At 39.0% G+C, this 21,174-nt stretch overlaps 1 protein-coding gene across 1 annotated transcript; it reads left to right on the top strand.

Annotated features, from left to right (window-relative positions):
- Nucleotides 1-7,067: 7,067 nt before the first annotated feature.
- On the top strand, nt 7,068-19,854 carry LOC134826837 (nucleolar protein dao-5-like). The gene is made up of 5 exons (XM_063839340.1): nt 7,068-7,128; nt 9,693-9,840; nt 11,386-11,521; nt 15,241-16,842; nt 19,253-19,854. Exons 1-5 carry the CDS (start codon nt 7,068-7,070, stop codon nt 19,787-19,789), a joined length of 2,484 nt encoding a protein of 827 aa, XP_063695410.1. The 3' UTR covers nt 19,790-19,854.
- The last annotated feature ends 1,320 nt before the right edge of the window (nt 19,855-21,174 follow it).

Genomic DNA, 21,174 nt, shown 5'->3' with positions numbered 1-21,174 from the left:
TTCCAATCATGTAGAGTCACTATAGACTGTTTTTGTAGACGGCTGATGAGGTCATGAACAGTTAATGACAATGTTAAGAACGTGTGAGTAAAACCTAAAATGCAGTATTCATGCAACTGTTAATAGTTGCATGGTGCACGCAGTTTAGGCTTATAATATTGACACCTGAGTAAGGGATTTTATAGTCCCTTCTCTCGTGTGGAACTAAACGTGATTTCAGAGGACAACACCGGGTCCTGCTGATTCATGGGCACCCATGAATGTTTCCTTTGAAAGTCTTCGACATATGTCTATAGGGTCTTCGTTCGATGGTCTTGAATCTTGCAACAATGATTGCTGTAGTTATAAACACATGAAGACGGTCAGCTCCCTCATTAAATCCAGTAACCTTGCAGACGTACCACGGCTATAAATAACGTATATAAACGGAAACGCCCGCTGCTGATTACATTGGGGGCTATTGATGTCGTGAACTATTTCTCCAGCTCCCTACGTTACATCATGATCACAGGCAGCCATAAGTTCATAGTATTATATATGCAGTATTACACAACCAGGCATATACTGTGCAATAAACCTGACTTTAGCCCTCCTTATAAACTATAACCACAGGATAAACCATTATTTAATGATAACGTTAACCTTAAAATTGTATTCATTTCATTAAAAAAGTGAGAATAGAAAAAAATTCTAAGCTTTGGAAAATCAGGAATGACATACTGCAAAAAACCCCAGAAATCACTCCTCAATAATTAGTTTGGTAGAGACGTCTACATATTACTATGAGATTACGTAGGGAACAAATTTACATTTTCGCAAGATTAAATCGTTTCATTAATATTATTAAATGGAATTAGGAAATAGTCAAACACTATCAACTCTCACACTCTGCACATTTTGTGCATAAATTTGGGTTAAATTGAAAAATTTGGAAGTAGTGGCCAGGGGTCGTATTGATATCGTTAATTTTAATAAATTTTCTAGGCTCTAGCACATTAATTGTAATTACTTGCAGTTTTACAGACTCTAAATACTTTATAAATAGCCTTTGCAGGTACCCTCGGAAATTTAGTCGGACGTTTTCCATATAGAGATTGGGGACAGGTTTTTAAACAAACCAAACAATGTATAGATATTAGAGGGTACCTGCTATCTAATAAGCTAGTATGTCAAGCAATAGTATAAATTAATGTGGGTTTGCCATCTCACAATCACAGATTTAGTTTGGCCTGTTGAATGTCATGGGTATTGATTTATGATAGAACATAATCGTATTCCCTGTGGTTTAAAATCATAATTTTCCTCCGTTGTTTAATCAAATCAATATGCTTGACTCTTTGTCGTGGATACAATTCAAGATTTACTAAAGAGTACATGAAATAATCGGAGATAACCCCATAACTTTATGATTATATCCGTTTCTGCTGTGTATTTGACACTTCGTTCATTCGCACCATGAATATATATTTTTGAGCAATGATCACTCATTCTTTCATAATATGTTTACATTTTCTACGAGCAATGATGGGTATTTTAATAATCAGCCGTCCGGCCGTCCAGCGGTCCAACTGAATTACATATTTTCTAACATTCCGTGTGCAATTTCTTCAAAGAAGTCAGCTAGAAAACAAGAATTTAGGGTTTAAGATCACTGCATTTACTCTCATCTCCAGCACCTTCTTAATCAGGTATTAAAGGTGTGGTGCGTGGCGCCAGTACGGTGATGTTTGTTGATAGAAATGTTGTGGACTTGTGTGTTACACGAGCCCGAGACAACTATGGGTTTCCAGCCGGTTGTAGGCTCGGGTTGCAATCTCGGACAAAGAGGGGCTAAATTAGATTATACACAATAGGATACAACATGGGGTTAAAGGGTATTATGGCATTGTCGTAACTACAGATGTTCACGCAGTGTGACACGGAGTATCTGGAACTGTGGGTTATGCTCTCAGGGCCGCATATACCCACATTTTAAAGTTTTTGTTGTGCAGTTTGTTGTTATCTGTTTACCATTATTTTTGTTATATACGTCTGCAGTGAGGAGCTCTTATAGTGCGCGAAAGTATTTGTATGTACCTCTCGGACTCTGTCTAATATGATAATGAAGACAATTTATTGGCGGACATTCCAGGGAAACACTCAGGGACATACCAGATATACCAGACATACCATAAACATTCCATAGACAGACCATAAACAGTCCATTTGACATACCATAGAATACCATAGACATACCATACACATACCATTAAGAAATACCATAGGGACATACCATATACTTAAACTTACCAGAGACATACGGAAACACATACCAGAACACATACCAGAGAAAACATACACAGAGGAAAAACATACCAGAGAAAACTTACAAGTGAAACATACCATAGACATTCCGGAGACACATACCAGTGATCTAAACTATAGATTCTGGATACATGTTGTACCACTTCCAATTGAGTTAAAGATGATACTGTATCCTCTAATTAGTTGTCCTACTTAGTCATGACGTAAGCTGGAGAACCCTCGTTGGCTGCTGTTAGCAATCGGTCCTTTTTTCGACGCCTTTCTCCAACAGTAGTGTAGTATTAGCCGATATGTCTTTTAGAGGATTCACTTGCTATAAATAATTTGTAAGTAGGTATATGATATCCCCAGGGACAGTGTATGACGGTTCCACCTTGAAATTTGTCATTCACTTTTGTGTAGCCTCGCCCTTCTGTCCTTGTAATTATGATGTAGCATAGTCTTTAGCAACCGTAGTTTCTATTTACACTCTATCTGTCACTTTACAGTTTCTCTCAGGGTTACTTTGGTTCAGACAATATTCTTCACCTGATTACCATTCCTCCTTAATAAGGTCTCACCTCTAATTAGTAATTATTCCACTTGATCTAATCATTACAATCAAGCATATTGACTGTATCAGTGTTTGTGCCACCTTGTGAAAGATATATTCACGCCAGCCACCTGAGGTTGCACTTGGCAAGCAATCTTCTTTTAGTTCTCTCAGAGGTAGTGTTTGCGCAGTGTACACATTATGAGGATCCCCCGTTGTGTGATTTGCTTGCCAACTGTTCCTCAGTATTTCCTCTGTTATTTTCTCATAGCTGTCGGGGAGTTTCAGTAAAGTCCGGGGGAGTGCATGTTTTGATTTTTGACGCTGGTAGATTCTTGTCTTATGTATTACACATGCGACATATTATTCTTTATTCATTTATGTCAAAAACAATAAACATGCTCCCCGAGAAGTTTATATGTATTATTTAATACTGGTGGCTCTTCTATGTAGTTTCTTTAACTCGTTTGACATATCACTTAAACAACATTGCACTATATTTTGTTCATATTTCGCTCTGCGGCAGATTTTAATGTATTTGAACTTGCGTGACTTCCATCAGTTTTTTCAGTTCTAAGTAGGGCGTGACCTTGCGATTAAAGCCAGCTTATTAAGAAACCTCTGATGACCTGTACATCGGAGAGAGGAGAAGAGCTTTAGTCAAGTAGTCAGCTCTAATCTTAATTGCTCCATACGTGCTCTCCCCTCTAATGAACGGTGCTCTAACTTGAGTTTTTCTCGTGGCCAACACTAGTCTGCATTGTTCATGTTCAGTCTATCTCTTTAAAATAGGTGCTGCTGCCGCACCAGTACTGTTTCCATCGTCGGGGCCGGGTTGTACTGACTCTTACAATATCTAGTGTGCAAGGGGATGGATCTACCACCTCGTTTTACTAATTTTCTGTCCGTGTGTTCTGTCTTCTGACGACTTGTTGGCTAGTCTGAAAGTGTGCTCTTTTGGTTCGTAGACTGGTCGACCTTTGTGTAGCATGGTTTAACATCAAGTCTTTAACATATATTGAATTAGATTATGCAGAAATTGCTAGGATCAATGGTTTGGTTTGGTACTTAATAGTTTTATACTTTGTCACAGTTAGTTCAGTTGGTCAGCTTTCTGTTCCTGGTCTCTGAGAAAAATTATTTACTACTGGGTGGGAGTACAGTTAAGTTGATACAACGCCATCAGTCTGTACTCTGTATAATGTTTTCAGGATGTGGCGATATTTCGGTAAGTTGTACAATATGTCGCGGATATTTTCGACACAACTGTAGTAAAAATTAACGACTATATTCAGGTGTTAAATGTCATTATGTCATCGCTCGTTTGAAGAGATGCCCACAATACAGCGACAGACTCCGTGTACTTGTAAACATCGTTTGTTGTTGCTCATCCGACCCGGGCAGAGTGGAGCTAAACGAGCTGTCTAGAAGGCAGTGTAATTACCAGCTTCTTCTCTTTAAAACTCCGGGCAATTTGCCAGCTTCTGCCTGAAATGTGCGTGTGTCCAGCTATATATGTAGTGACCCACCCTCATATTTTATATATGAGGAAGAACTGCCCTCGTTCACTTTCCTAGTGGTGGTATCTCCTGCGTTGTTTTGCGGTACGGTGCTAGTTCATGTGTAGCCGCTCCTAAAATACTTTCTATATAGCTGGTATAGAGGTGATGTTAAAAATCTTTCTGTTCTCGTTGTCTTCATTTAATTTATTCCTATTCGTTTCACGAAATCAAATCCATTTTGGCCTTTCAGTTTGTTTAGTTTGATGCGGACGTGTCTTGCAGCACAAGTCCATGATAATGATGGTACTTACTGCTTGTGTGACATTATACCTTAGCACAGAACATTTACTGAGCATCCGTATCAATTTTTATGCCGTTTAAGTTTTTGTTAACAAGAGGATAAATTGAAGGATGATTGTTCAGTTGACCTTGCAAATTTTCTGCGTGTAAAATATTTTGCTGATGATCCCTGCACTACCATGTGGTATAGACTTTGATGGTTTCTAATTTTAGATATGTCTGGTGTTTCAGCTTCGTTCATATTTCTGTTTACGAGTTATTATTGTGTTACTTCAAAACAGTCATCGCTGTTTTTTTACTTATTCTGGTTTCATTGGACCGACTAGGCAGGTAGGCATGGGTTTGGTAATGCATTCCATCGGTGATTGTAATCGTCATGTATCTAGGGTCTTCTACCAGAGGTTTATACATACATTATGTTAGCTGTACGTAACATTTATAATCCACCCGCTGGACAACAGTCGTGATAAGTTAAAAAGGTTTTTAAAACTAAAAATTTAGTGTGTTCCTCATAGAAAAAAAAAAAGCCAATAGAATGTCTCTACCGGTCTTTATTTTGAGTGAGCGAATCACGCCTAGGCTACATGATGTGTGTACTCGTTGCTTAATCATTTAGCGTTAACATCACCGTAACGAGGTACACCCTTTAAAGTGGTCTTACGTTTATTGGATTAACTTAATTACACGGTTTCGCATTTCACTAAATTATTTGCCAATTCTCCCTCCATTTTAAATGGTTTATTCCTGAAACCATTTGCCCCTCTTAAACACTTTTTACTATTCGGATCTAGCGGTAATTATGGAAGAACTGTCGACTTTGTTACTGAGATCCGATAGGATCATGCAGAACAAGGGAAAGCCAGTGAGCGGACGGGGAGTAGGGTGAGTAGCCCACTTTGCGGAAACATTCCTCGAAGCAAAAAAAACTCGTGTGTCGAAAGGAAGGAGATAAGACACCAGCACCAGGAGCAGCACCAGAGCGGGATTCCTGGACTTACTTCCACACAGTTGGGAATTACAGCCGTCAATCTTTCAGTTAACTACACCTGCCTCTTCCGTTGTGTATCTTAATATCGACACTTGTAATATCTTTGATTAGTACCTCCTTCGCGTACGAGGGACCTGCACCAGGCTAAGTTGGTTCGGTTTCGTTAGCTGACCCGAACTTTTTCATCTCCAGAAATCGTTGCTACAGATCACAGCCTAGTATTCTAGTAGTGGTAGTGATCACTCTTCAGTCCCAGGCTGTCAGAACCTCATGTTGTTATAAACACCCTCATCAGACTGTTAAATGAGAGGCAGCACCTTCCTCCTAAATCTCAGCTCCCGCGGGACACGCTTCGCTCAAAGAAATGGATGATGGATGGGTAATAAATCGTTGGGAAAGAACCCAATCAATAGCCATTCATGGCGGAAAAAGGAAAAACCTATTCTCCAATGGACATCCGAAGGACTCAATCTGACAGCCCAGATGAACAAAACAAAGTCAGGTAAACCGAGTGGAGGCTCATTGGGATCCTCAAACGTTGCGCTTTCTCCCATTATATTCCCGTAAGAAGTAAAACCACAAAGCAGGAGGATGACACCATGGGTAGTGATGAAGAAAGTAACTGACAGAGACAGTGTTACGATCCCTATAGTCAATGGAAAACAGGCTTTCCCGCCTAACTCTTGTTCGGAGTTAACAGGGAAACAGGAGGGACGTATAATGAATGGTGTTGCTGTGTTCGAGGTCTGGTGCAGTCTCGGGTTCACCGAGAAATTCTAATTCATCTTCCATCAGTGCAAAAAAAAAAACGGAACTCTAAATTGTTTGAGGAGTCTTGGGGTCACCAAAAGAGAGGAAAGCAAGTTGACAGGAGATGGGCTAACCTATTTCGAGTGAAGTCCCTGTATGTCCAAAAACAAGTCTGAGCAGCTGCCAGACCAAGTCTTGAATCTGTCAGCTTAAGAAGTAACCCGGGGTTCTATCATGCCCAAATCTTCTCCCGAATAAAGATCGCAACTCAGAGCGACGTTGATTCTGGCACTTCCTTCGATTGAGAGTGTTAAAAGCAAATTCAATGTCGTCACGGTCTACACCCAAACTTTGATCACGTGAGACAGTCGTCCAATTCGATGTTCATCTCGTAGGAAACTCTCAAACGGTTAACTACAGTGCGAATATCAGTCACGCGAAAAGACATTGTAAAAACCAAAAAGCATTAAAGCATACCAAAACCCAAACTTCACCGGTCAACAAGGTGCACAGAATGTAACAATCCTCCTAAGTGCAGATGTGCAGGCCAAGGCCACTGTGACCAAAAGTGTGTTAACGGAGACCCAGAGTTCAGGTTAGAGGTGTGTACGCGGAGGGGTCCAATATAAGGATGGGAATCTCCGGAAATAAACAATTGATGGCTCAGATATAACGATTGAAGCTGCCTATAATGGTGACGTGGAATCTTGATAACGATTTGGATACGACGATGGTGGAACAGGCAACAGAAAGTAAGCAGCATCTCTGACTGAGATGGCAGGACTTTGTTAAAACGGTACAGTCCACCAAAACAAGGAAAATACAGAGGGAGCACCTTCAAAGAAAGTTAAAAGAAATTCAAGAAAGAACTTGAGGGATTACATGCTCAGGTTAATCAGAAGATCGGAGGAAATCAAGGACAAACGAAACTCAGGACGTTTTAGTAAGATTTGTGATCTTTTATTATATGAGAAAAATCCTGCTGTAAAATCAACAGTTCGTGCGGACCGGTGACTTTCGTCAAATGTCGTAAAAATTCTGTACAGTGTGTGGTCATTTGTCAAAATTTACAGAACCCTTTAAAAAAAATCATACGGGAACAAATCTTTAGGGTTTTAATGAAGCAAACATAATGCTTTATCAAGTTAAATGGCCTTGTTCGAATGATTTATTTGAGGTATCGACTGTTAGAGCAAATAATAATCCATTTACTTGATAAATCAGAAAATGTTTCGTCCCAGTGTAGAATAAGAATGAAAGTAAGGCCCCACTTTTTGAACCCAAAACCAAAATTTAAAAAACAATTAATTTGAATATAGATTAATTTATTAATAAATCATGTATGATGAAATATGAGTAGCGATTTCTTACTCTCTTTAGCATCATGGGTCGATTTGTTTTTAAAAAGCCAATATAATGAATGCTGTATCTAAAATATTTCTTTCATTATTTTCAATCCCTAAGCAAACGATGAATTCAATTAGAACTGAAAAACTATTGATAAAGGGCCACTTAGTGATGAGAAATCAATTTATTTATTCGTGTTGATCTTTTAATCTTTTAAAGCTTTTCTCATAAAATCTTACCTTTTCAAACTGTCCCATATGAAACTTGAAAAACTTTATGGGATAACTATTCGTCGTATTTGGAATTCCGATCTTTGCATAAATATATTTACGTACCATTTTCGGGCTTTAGTATTGACGATATATTTCGAGCGAAGTTCATCTTTTAGCTCAGTATTCATGATATTTTTGGGATGAATAGTTCTAACACTCTGAATATAAGTTATATCTTAAAAAGCGGTGTTATTCAATTTCAAATTTATTATTTTATTATCTGCACAAAACGACACGAAAAAAAGTGAACACTGCTTGTATTGAATAGCCTGGGACTAAGCCCCTTCACAATCTTGATTTCAACATTATTATTGATCAACCAATGATACTTCGATGACTTTTTGCATCAAAATTTTATCATAAGTTTTATAAAAATTCTATCAACATAGTTATGATGTTCATCAACCCTTCATTATTGATCAAATACCTTAAGAAATGACAAATTTAGTCGACATAAATTTAGTCAAAATTTGATTGTTGTATAACCAAATTTATTGAGACTACATTTTTCGGAACTAATTTAAAAGCAGACCAAAATTTCGGTAGAGCATATATGGATTATGAATATTATGCTGCTGCTGAAAACTACTGCTGAACTACTTTAACTATTACACGTGTAATCCACTGCTTATATGCTTTTCACTTTCTCTTACTTCACATTTTCCATCCAGGCAGTATCTGCATCTAGTTTTAATTCATGAATTCAGTGAGTTAAATACTAGAATGCAGATACTTCATGAAGTAATTATGTGATAACGCCCCTTTCTAGAATTTTAGCTTTTCCTAAACTAATGCAAAAAACTGCATCAAAAAATATTTGTCCGAGCAAGATAGTTCACTATTTAAAAGTTACTGTGGATGAATATGGGATAGTTAAAACCGCTGCTTTGTGTTATGGAAACATTAAAATAAAAAGGATGGAAAATGGTCTCGAAAATCGAAAAAATGTGACTAAAATTGTTGTAGACTAAAACTTTGCGAAAATCTAGTGATTAAAAATGATGGTAACTTGTTAAATGTATTGGCCGTACGGTAGTCTCGATTCAAATTTGAATCGATTCGATCAATATTTATTATTTTAAAAACGTTTATCTCCAGTTGCACATCGTTGAAAAAATTTAAATAAATGAGATATTATGGGAATAACTGCTCCCAGATTATATTAGTAGCGTTAACGTGTCATGCCAATGTGCACATGGTGATGGTAACAAATGTAACGTCCTTCGATCAGACACCTTGTTGAGAGTATTGATGGAAAACGTACTTTTTGATTGAATAATTACAGAATCACTATCACGTCACGTAACCGCACATATTTCTTTGAAGTTCACGCACACGCTTGTTTCGCCAATATTCATTAAATTACTACTGCAAATGCAAGCGACGATAAAGCTAATCTGTTAGGCATCTATAAGTTATTAATTTCTAAATATCACGTTATACCATATGACTGGCTCCAGATTAATATCAAATCTGAGAAGTAAAATTTGCATTATATTTTCTTAAATAAGCAAATTCTGGAAAACTCCTACAACGAATAAACTGCAAAATCGTAGTATTATTGGACTCATGTGATTTTAAAAAACCATCAACTATAAAAACTGTTAAGCTGGTATCATAGGATTTTATATATCAAGACGGGGGATGGAGGTCATTCGTAGTAAGTTGAACTATTGAACCAATGATACTTTCGACAGGTGAGACGGCGGGCACCCTGAACAAGTACTCAGACGAGGTGTTCTACCAAGACTGTCGACGAGAGTTTAACACTACTTTCATCAAGCCCGACGCGGATGACTATTACAAGGAGATCGAAGTAAGGATCAACCTGAGGGCATTGCTGTTGTACGGAGGGAGGCACCAATGCTACCTGAGTCCGACAGGTGAGGCAATATTTGGAACAAATACTGTTCTCTTGCTAGCTTCAAAAAGCTCATTATTATACTATTGGGTTTTAAACAGAAAACTCATCAAATCTGACACGAAATTCAATCGTCGAATGCATCCTTACCTGCTTGGTTGTGTTAAGTCTTATTCACGACTCCAAAATATAATGTTTTTATGGGTACTGGAAGACACAGTCTTCAGGGTGACATATAGTCAAAAGTATACCATGCACTTAATACCGGCAAAATACATTTAATCTTAATGTTCGGTTTATAACCATGAAACGTATCATTGTTGCGAACGATAAACAGAGTGGCCGAGCTATCCACTGTAAGGCTTTTAGGACGACTTATTATCAATGTTTGATTGGGGAAGTTGGTCGTTTAGCTCCGGACAGTCTATGCACGGTCCCTGCACGGTCCATGCAACAAACAAAGAACACTCCATGCACGGTCCCTGCACAAGAACACTTGATGCACACTCCTGCACGGTCAGTCCCAGCACATCCCCTGCAGGTCTATGCACGGTGCCTGCACAGTAACATATGATCAGGTACTAGCCGGCTAGAGCCACTTTTGTTTAATAAACAGCTCCTCAACTTCACATTACCAAACGGCTACTAACCGCTCACTTGTATAAAAGTGGTCACTAGCCGGCTACTAATGGGCTACTAGCCGGATCTGACCACCAAAAAGGCTACTACCGGCTACTAGGCGGTCACTAGCCGGCTATTGGTGGCTCTAAAAGCAGACCTACTTTATTGAGGTTCCAAACCGGCTACTAGTCGGCTAATAGCCGGCACTTGAAAAGCGGTCACTAGCCGGCTACTAGCCGGCTACTAACCGGTTACTAGGGCGGTCACAGCGGCAATTAGCTGAGCTTAAAGCAGACCAACTTCTTGAGGTTCCAAACCGGTACTAGCCGGCACTTGGAAAAGCGGTATTAGGCCGGCTACTAACGTTGTGTGCATCAAGTGTTCAATTGTGCTGGAACCGTGCAGGGACCGTGCATAGACTGTCGGAGCTAATCGACCAACTTGCCGTTTGATTGTTGCTCCAATTAAAGTTTCACACTTACTACACCAGAAATTCAAAAATTGAAAGAATTTTATTGCCACTTGCAATGCAAGGGTTCTGATATTTTAAAACGTTGCTGACATCTTTATAAAGACTGTCAAAGCCTGAATTTTGCAGATCGAAGGGCATTTAAACACGGTAAGCATTTGTGAACTATGTCTGCAATTACTCCAGAACCACTTAAAGAGTTTTAAAGTGCTATTCGACCGCTCCATAGAATAGTATTCAAATTAGTCTAGTCATAGGATGCTTGAAAACTGAAAGATGCATTGAGAATAATTAAATGGCCGATTGAACATGTTATATTCACCTCAATTGATACTATTCTTTAGTTCAGCGTTTCTGTATGGGTATCACATAGTTGTTATCATAATAAGAATAATGCACTGATAAGAATATTGCACTGATATAAACAATCCACTCTCAGGGTCCAGGAAGGAATGAGGGACGAAACTACGATCACCGGGGATGAAGAGTGTACTGTGGACAAGGCCGTTCTCCAGTCGATCTACGGAATCACAGTCCTTCGCATGTCAAGCAGTAAAAAGCAGGCCCTCTCGAGCGTTACCGACACTGCGGACAAACTAAATCGTCTAAAAGTATTGAAACTGCGATCCTTTATCATCGAAATCTGTGCCAAACCTGCACGATACTTATTAGCGATAGCGAGGATAGCTTTACGGAAACTAAAAACAACTCTGGTGTCCAGTGCAAGGTGTGTGGAGACGGCAAAGTTAAAGCGGGGCTATCACCGCAGTACTGGTAACAACCTTCCCATTCACAAGAAGCTATTCCGCTGCATATATAAAATTTTTACGAAACAGAAAAGCTCTAGCTCTGTGAAGCTGCTTGATTTAAATAGGTTCATTCCAAGATGGAGGGAAGAAAACGGCGGATAGTGCTTGATCAGAGGATTCAGAATCTCTTCTTGAACACGGGATGTTAGTGAGAGATCTGAAACACTGCTAAGCAGGACAATTTTAAAATATGATAAGAGGTCTTGAGACCCCGTGAATTTTAGTGAATGTCAGTAAATGAGTCACACCGTTCTTAGTTAAAAATAGTGATTTTGATTTTTCTTCTATATATATTTCAATTTTCAAGTGTTACTGAAACTTGAGCTTGATTCTTGGATTGTTTCCTTCGTAATAGAGCAATGAATCATTGTAAATTTTTTCATGGTGTGAATTAAATATCATTATCATTTCGAAAGAAAAGGATCGCTAATTTATTGTCACAAGGACTTATTGAACACCAATGACCTCGACCCCTTAACTACATCAAAAATACAAAATATATGTTTAGTGGATTAAACGAGGCTTTTATAATCACAAAGGTTGCTCTTATTACTGATGGGACAAATCACATGATATTGATAAACAAGGAAACATGCCCGAAAAAAAAACAAACCTCAAACTGGGGCTGATCTTCATTAATGGATCGCTCAATGATAATATTTGATAGTCAAGGGAAATATGCTGAAAACAATGTTACACTACCTGCTGTACGTGCATTGCAAGTTCCAAAAGTATGCCCAGCATTTCATAAGACATAGTGCCTGGTAGTCAGGCAAGAGTTTTGTTTACATGAAACTGGCAATTGGCAGCTTACAAGATCAAAAACAAACGTACGTTTGTTGGAGTCCAACATCTTAAACAAGGGTAAACTTATTCATGTTCACAAATAATAATCTACATTTTCCGACTTCAGCGGACACACACTCTTTGACTTTATTAGGGCTGATATGGCATACTACTATAGTAGTTGTATTTATGTTTCAAAAACAGATTTACATTTGCTTGCATGATAATGATTTATTCGTCGTAGAAATTAACATTATAAATGAATGTATAAATGGGTGGAACGAAGCCGAACGGATGGAAACGGTTATGGATACTTTACAGCTTGAAGTGTAATTATTAGATTGAAAGTTTAACAGTAATTAAGGAATCATTGTGCGTTATTGATGAAATTGAATCTTAATTTGCCACGTTTGCAAAGTGAAAGAAAGTGACAACTATTTATATAAGCTGGACGTGTCTTGTTCGTCTGCTTATCTTACATAGAAAGATAAAAGTTTGTTCTGGTATCCTACATAGTGTGACTAATGACTTAGTCATCAAGATAATGACATATTTGTCTAATGTTTGATGAGGCAACTAGTATAATTTGCCTCGTTTAAAGTTTTTTACTATTGTCCGTAAGTAAAACGGACAACTCTAACTCTAAAAACGTTTATCCTTCCGCGACAAAGTCAGCGTTTCTAAACGGCCCTACAACAAATTGTTCCGAACACACGAATAGTTTTTGGTAACGCATTCTATGTTCGATGTTTCTAGCCCTTGGGATTCTGTGGCAACGACAATAAGAATGGGATCAGGGATACGCTCATACTGACAGCTGAAGGTAATTTCTTGAGTAGTATGCGATTGATACAATTTGATCACAGTCTATTTTGCCGCCCATTGGTTAACGGGTGATAACTAGTTAAATATATGTTCATGTCCAAAACTCGGGCGCGCGTCCTGGTAGGTTATAAACCTACACCCATTGTAAATGTATGGAGAGCCCCTAATCAAAGAATCTCCACATCTTCCTTAAGGGCGCCGCAAACAACACATGTGGTCGGATACATACTAAACATTTTTGCACGTGATACGGGTTGCTTCCTGAAACAGTGAGAGAGCTAGAACTAAGCGAGCAATAGACTAGCTAGTAGGTACTCATTAAAAGCTAGGAAATCAAATCCAAGCATACGGCAAGTTTGATCAAAAGGTAGTTGAATTCTATAGATAACTTGAACTATATTAAGATTATTATCTACCATATTTTCATGTAAAATTATGCCATAAGTGATAAGGAAATCAAGTCATCTATATTTTGCTCACCGCTCAAGACAAGAACAAACAAATGGATAGGTCATTCTCATAGGCGCCTCGGATCGAGTGGATAACCTACTACCAGAACTTAAAAGCAAAGAAGCTATTAATATAGTCAAGTACTCCAGCAGCAGGTCTTTTCGCTACTCAATATGCAAGGTGCCTGCATGGCTCCGCTAAAAGTAAATTTCTCACCCCCATTTGAACAAAAGTTTATTTCGTATAAAGCCTTAGCTGATAAGCTATGGCCTAAGGGTATGAAAACATTCTTCATCAATGTGTTTTGGACGCTGATTCGGATCAAACAAGCTACATTAACACTCACCCCTCGGCCCCCCCCCAACCCACCATGGGACTCCTAATCGTCCATGATCACTGCAGGTGGTTCCATGTTAATAATAAAGAGTTAGCATTCTCAGCTTATTCGTTCAGTGTGTACGGTGTTTTCATTCTTCAATTCCTGAATTTACATTTACAATCAGTGATGACGATAAAAAATATGCGAAATCTTCGGACATCATACGTACGTGTCATTGGCACGCCGCGCAATCTCCCAATCATGCTTTACATTACAGTGCCGACTTGCCCTACCTATATATTTTAAATATAACGCTTGTATTATATACCGCCCCCACTTTCCCCATTCGAGTTAGTACTTATATACAACCTATGACCCGCGCGCAAAGCGGTATCTTGTACCTACTGTCAGTGGTGTAACGATAGGCCCTGCTGACCCCGCTGTGCAGGGGGGCGCCGTCTTAGGGGGGCGCCAAATCGTCGTTTGAATGTGGGAAAATTTCGAAAACTTAACTAAAGTACTAGCAAAACTGCGCGTTTTGCTCTAGATACACACTTTTTTAGAGATTTTACCGGCGTATTCTCTAAAATCACCTAATTTGTTCAATTTTAGGGAGGGGCACCAAAAGGGGAGGTTACGCCAACAGGGGGGCGCTTTTTTCGGCAGGGGGGCGCCAACAGGCAACGTTACGCCACTGCCTACTGTACCGGGGCAAATATTTGTAACAAATATTTACGGTTACCTGTATCATCCGTAAAACTAAAGCATTTACTGTGCGAACTTTGAATAAATCTTTTGTTTCAACACCGGCCCCATGAGTTTTATAATAATTGTGCTACAAATTTGGTAGACTACTGATCTAAATCTTTGCAATTGTTCTCGCGGCAGCGAGACGATGTTGACAATTATTCCATATTTAGAGGCTCACCCTCCCTCTCTCTCATTGTTGTTAAACAACTCTCAATCATAGCTGCACACACCTGTTGTACACATAATCTTAATACTGTTACGTTATAACCTTCTGTAATATATTTGCACTCCTCTTCGCCCGCGGCCCATATAGCACCTTCTTTTCTCTGATAAGTATAAGTGTAGTGCTCTCTAGTGCGTGATATTTGTAGTTCGGAGAGTTCAGCTCAGTGTCGGTGGAAACTTTGTCAGTTTGTGGTGCTCAGTGCCCAAGTCCGCTACCGCGGTTTTGAGGCGGGATGGTAAGAAGAAGTTAATGCGTTTATCAAGGGGGAACAAAAGAAATGATCTGTCCGGGGGGCTACTACGGATTATATTGTTGTGCACGTTTTGTTTAGTAGCTGCTGCTCCTCACAAGAGGGTCCCACGCACCCAGTCGGCAGATGTTAAAGCTGTCGATGGAAATCAGGCTGGTAAACCGGTGCCTGCAGTTGTGAAACCTGCTGTCCCCGAAAATCAGAAAGCTGCCGTTATCGACCAGAGTAAGGCGGATGTCGCGAAAGATACGGCCCAAAAACCTTCCGCACCAAATGGTGACAATAACAACAAAGAGGTTAATGCTGGTTCTGGTGATGAGAAACAACTTAAAACGGACACAGAGTCTCAAGACGGCGCAGATTCAAAAAAGGAAGTGAAGTCGCAGGAAAATGAAAAGGGCTCAGATTCTGCTAAACCAGAAACTGACACAGAACCTAAAGATGATAAACCTCATCCCAGTGTGGTGGTCAACAAGACGAACCTTCAAGAGATGACGGTGGTCAAAACTGATGGTGCAGCAAAATCTGATGATGACAAAACTGATGGTGCAGCGAAATCTGATGGTGACAAAATTGATGGTGTAGCAAAATCTGATAGTGTCAAAACTAATGGTGCAGCAAAATCTAGTGGCGGTGACAAAACTGATGATGCAGCAAAATCTGATAGTGTCAAAACTGATGGTGCAGCGAAATCTGATAGTGTCAAAACTGATGGTGCAGCAGAATCTGATAGTGTCAAAACTGATGGTGCAGCAGAATCTGGTGGCGGTGAAAAAACTGATGATGCTACAAAATCTGATAGTGTCAAAACTGATGGTGCAGCAAAATCTGATAGTGTAAAAACTGATGGTGCAGCGAAATCTGATAGTGTAAAAACTGATGGTGCAGCAAAATCTAGTGGCAGTGACAAAACTGATGATGCAGCAAAATCTGATAGTGTCAAAACTGATGGTGCAGCAAAATCTGATAGTGTAAAAACTGATGGTGCAGCGAAATCTGATAGTGAAAAAACTGATGGTGCAGCAAAACCTAGTGATGGTGAAAAAACTGATGATGCAGCAAAACCTTATGGTGGTGAAAAAACTGATGATGTAGCAAAACCTAGTGGTGGTGAAAAAACTGATGGTGCAGCAAAAACTAGTGGCGTTGTCGAAACTGATGATGCAGCAAAACCTAGTGGTGGTGACAAAACTGATGATGCAGCAAAACCTAGTGGTGGTGACAAAACTGATGATGCAGCAAAAACTAGTGGTGGTGACAAAACTGATGATGCTGCAAAATCAGGTGCTGGCGACAAAAAATCTGATGAAGAAAAATCTAGTGATGATGCAGAGAAATTAAGTGACGGCGAGGAAACGAAAGATGCTGGTAAAAACAGTGAAGTTGTATCCGTGAGCGAAGATGAACTGAAGAAGAATCCAGCATTCGATGTCAACAAACTGTTTCCAACAAAACCTCCTCCCCAACCCGCCGATCATAAGGTACAACTAAGTTTCTTTGATGATCTGATCAATTTTTAAAATAAACTTATCGAAAGAAAATAAAACTTTAGTTTCTCAGGAGAGTTAGAATTAACCCAAATATCAGGGACACGAATGACTACTCCAGGATTTAAGAATTTAAACTTTCAACACTGAAAACATTCAGATTCTTGCCAAATATATTTCGATTGTAGTCATCTCCAGTGACATTGAACCTAAAAAATGTTAAAAGGTTAGTGAAACTCAAACCGTTACAAAATTAAGAATCCGAAAAAGGTAAAAAGATCATATTAAGGTTTATGGAATATAGGTAATCCAAAGGGATTGACAGTATTAAGGCCAAAAGGTCTAAGAGAATTAAGCAAATGTATGTAGTTATTTTCTTTTACTTCAAGTGTACTGGGACTGCAATTCTCTAAAATAAAAGTTCTAAAAGTTTCATTAAAATCTGTATGTACTCCTAAACCGTGGTCAATCAAGTGAACTCCTAGGCTATACTCATCACTAGTAATATAAAATGCTCTACCATCAACGATTTCATAAAATTTGGACCTGTGTCCGTCCATCCTTTTATGCAAGCTATTAATAGTCCTACCCACATAGTTTTTCTTGCAAATCGAACACTGTACAAGATAGATGATGTTATAGGTCTCGCAACAACCAGGGGCTGATTTGATCTTTTTGCCATTTGATGTGATGGAGTCCTTATTCATGATCATTTTACAACACTTGCAGTTTCTTCTGTGACAGGGTTCAGTTTTACCATGTTTAGCACCTAAGGCAAGCTGTTTAGATGTAACGAGGCGAGATCTAAGCGTAGATCCCGTTTTCTTCACAAACTGAAACAGTTTATTTTTTTCTTTCGGTGCTGTGGTGGAGTTTGTGGCTTGCTGACTCTCACTTTCACTAAAACTACGAGTTCGTCTCAAGTGACCTTCGTATTTCTGGACAACATTCACCAAGTCATTGTCACTTCCATAACTGGAGATGACTCTGATTGGTATGGCTGATAGCGGGGATTGTTCATTAGGCTCGACCGTACTCTTCCTGACTAACACTCTTTCCATGCCAAGGACTTTGTTAGCTATGTTGTCAGCCATTTTACTAGGGTATCCTGATTCATGAAACGCCCGTTTGAGAATGTTAAGCTGGGTCTCTAATCTCTCCTTTGAATTGATTATCCTCCTGAGGCGTAAACACTGGGAGTATACAATTCCTGAGAATATGTGATTGGGGTGACTACTGCTGAAATGTAGGTAGGACCTGGAGTCTGTTTCTTTTACGTATAGATCAGTTTGAAGCTCTCCTTGATGGTCGAAAGTAAACTGTACATCTAGAAAACTGACATATTCAGCTGTATTTTCTGCTTGGAATTCATCTATTTCAAGGCCATCGGGAGCGATGTTTTCGTTGACCTTCTTTATCCATGCTGAAAACTGTCTGGTAGTACCTGTAAACTGACCTGCTCCGTCGTCAATGTATCTCTTAACAGATGCTACTTGGTCCATTAGTGTGGGGTTTGAGTAGACTTCCTTGTTAAGGACATAAAACACAGCGATGTTTGCCAGTTGAACACATAGAGAACCTCCAGTAGGTACACCGTGTATTTGTTTGTACCAAGCATTCTCGAAAAAACCTATAGATGATTTTAGGCTGTGGTTCACCAAGTCAATTAGCCAAGCTTTGAAGTTCATAGACCAGTCGGGTCTTAATTGGTCCATGGCAAATTTAAGAGCTTCAATGACAAGGGAGGGGCTGAGTGAGTCGTAAAGGCCCTTGAAGTCAAAAGTAAACGGTTTATATGTTTTCTTTTCAACTTGGGGCTTATTAGAGTTGATTTCGTCGAGCCAAATTAATGCATCTGTTGTGTCTGTAAGGAGGTCTTGGCAGAAGTCTTTTTCCAGGGGTCTTAAGTATTTCGTGGCTACAAACACATCACTCTTTTTACTGATACCTTCTTGAAGTGCTGTAATAAGTCTCACTGGCGGTTCAACTCCTGGGATAAGTTGGTCTTTCCTCAGTTTGTGCACTTTCAAGGAGGGGTAAAAGTAGCTCTTTCCCGGTTTATGGTGAGGAGCTGTACTTGGCCTGTTGGTCGGGCCTGTGCCTGCCTTATTTGTGTTGTCTGAAATACCCATCACAGACTTTGCTTCTTCAGGTGTAATGAAGCCTCTTGTCTTACCTTCGACCTTTTCGAACTTTAGTTTCTCTTCGGTTCATAATTATTTTTTAATATACACCTGTCTTTGGTGGAATTGGATGTATCATTAATTCTAGAAATCACCATTCGATTGTAATAAGATAAAGCTCACGACAACCAAATCTTAAAACTTTTTCGATGTGCAAATGAAGTATTAATTTAGCAAATTATTTGAATTTAACACAAGTTGACAAGTTCTCACATTTTCAGAAGGTTGAAACTGAGTTGCTGAAGGAAGAACCTGTTGTAGTCCTGGACAATACGACCGATAAAGCATCTGAAACAAAGGCTGTTGAAGGAAATTCAACCGATAAGAGCGAGAATACTGAAGCTGATAAAACAGTTGAAAAGCAAACAGACAAAGATGAATCAGATGACAAAGATTCTAACAAAATCGTTAACTTTGATGTCTCAAAAGGTTCGTCTGCAGATAAAGAGGTTAAATCTAATGATACTCCCAATAAAACTGCAGATGCTTCTAAAACTGCAGATGCTTCTAAAACTGCAGATGCTTCTAAAACTGCAGATGCTTCTAAAACTGCAGATGCTTCTAAAACTGCAGATGCCTCTAAAACTGCAAATTCTTCTAAACCTGCAGATGCTTCTAAAACTGCAGATGCTTCTAAAACTGCAGATGCTTCTAAAACTGCAGATGCTTCTCAAACTGCAGATGCTTCTAAAGATTCTTCAACAAATGGAGATGTTGCTAAAACGGGGGCTGATTCTAAGGCTGTTCATTCTTCTTAAAATTGGGTTAGTAAAGATTCCACTCTAACTTAGGCTGCCTCAAGTTGGGAAGTCCTCTGTTGACAGGTTAAATGTAATCTGAATCAGATGATTATTATAGTGAATGACAATATAAAGTCCAAAGAGGACATTTTACGGGTTTTTTGTGATCACTCACCTTGTCTTAATGACATTTGTAAATTGTGTTGTATTTCCCTTGGTAATTTTAAATCCCTGATTCATGCTTTTAAACAAACAAGATGAGCCCTCAGTACAGGGTACCTACTTCAAGCATGGTGTTTGATTTTTATTGATTGACCTCCTTTTTACTATCAAATGTAAGAATTTTTCTTTTAAAATGGTGTAAATTTCTTTTAAAATAGTGTAAATCTTTTTTTAGCGAAACTTTAACTGATGAAATAGGTCTTTAAAAAAATTTGTGACTATCGATTAGTTTTATTTCACCATGATTAGCTCGGATGTATTAAAAATGTTAGCCCTCAAATTCAATGACCACGATTTACAAAAATTTATAGAGTCCGCAAATTATTCATTATTCACCGGGCACGACTACCGCAGCAGTAAACACTACGGCAGTGGACACGATAGCGGATTACATAATACTCATTTTAACAAATACCATTTATAACAATTTGTTTTCGCTCTTTTGAGTGGGTCGATCATATAATTGATGTTTTGGAATAAAGTGAGAGTCTCCACTCAGTTTTTCAAACAAATAGTTATCGACGTTTCGGCCCACGCCTTTGTCATGGACGAGACTTACTGGGCCGCGCTCAGCCTGTCATTCCGCCTAATCTTTATGTTTATGAACATGATAGCCTGAGGTCCCCAGGTAATAAGGACGAAAAGTTACAATTTGAATTACGTTACATGGCTCAATAAATGTAATACTAATACAGTAATAGATTTGTAGTGTTGTACTTAGTTTCCTCCGAGTGGAAGTGGAATAAGACTTCAAAAAACTCAATCGTATCATAACCATTTATATTTAACTGACTAATTGGTCACTCGGCAAAAATTCCATTACTTGAAAATGGGACAGAAATGGAAGAATATGAATTTTCATTTTGTAAAGTTTTAGCTGTTGTATGCTTCCTCCGACTGGAATGATCAGACTTCCGGCACCTCGAATGTGTCATATGTCATCTATAACTATAAGTATATCATAGCTAATTGACTAGTTGGTTACTGGACAAAATTCAGTCAAAACTATGAAATTTCGGTTCAGGAAATTTCATCCCAATCCCTGAAAGTAGGATTATAATTAGACAAATACAATATGATTTTCCTTTTAGTGCAGGCACGTAGCCAGGATTTTTCTTTGGGGGGGCCTCGGCGAGCGAAGCGAGCCGACGCGATCAACTCAGCTGCGCAGCGAGCGAAGC

Source organism: Bolinopsis microptera, chromosome 2, assembly GCF_026151205.1.
Source record: "Bolinopsis microptera isolate Bmic1 chromosome 2, MBARI_Bmic_1.0, whole genome shotgun sequence".
In the NCBI taxonomy this organism is placed as follows: Eukaryota; Metazoa; Ctenophora; class Tentaculata; order Lobata; family Bolinopsidae; genus Bolinopsis; species Bolinopsis microptera.
This window is presented reverse-complemented; position numbering and strand designations above follow the sequence as displayed.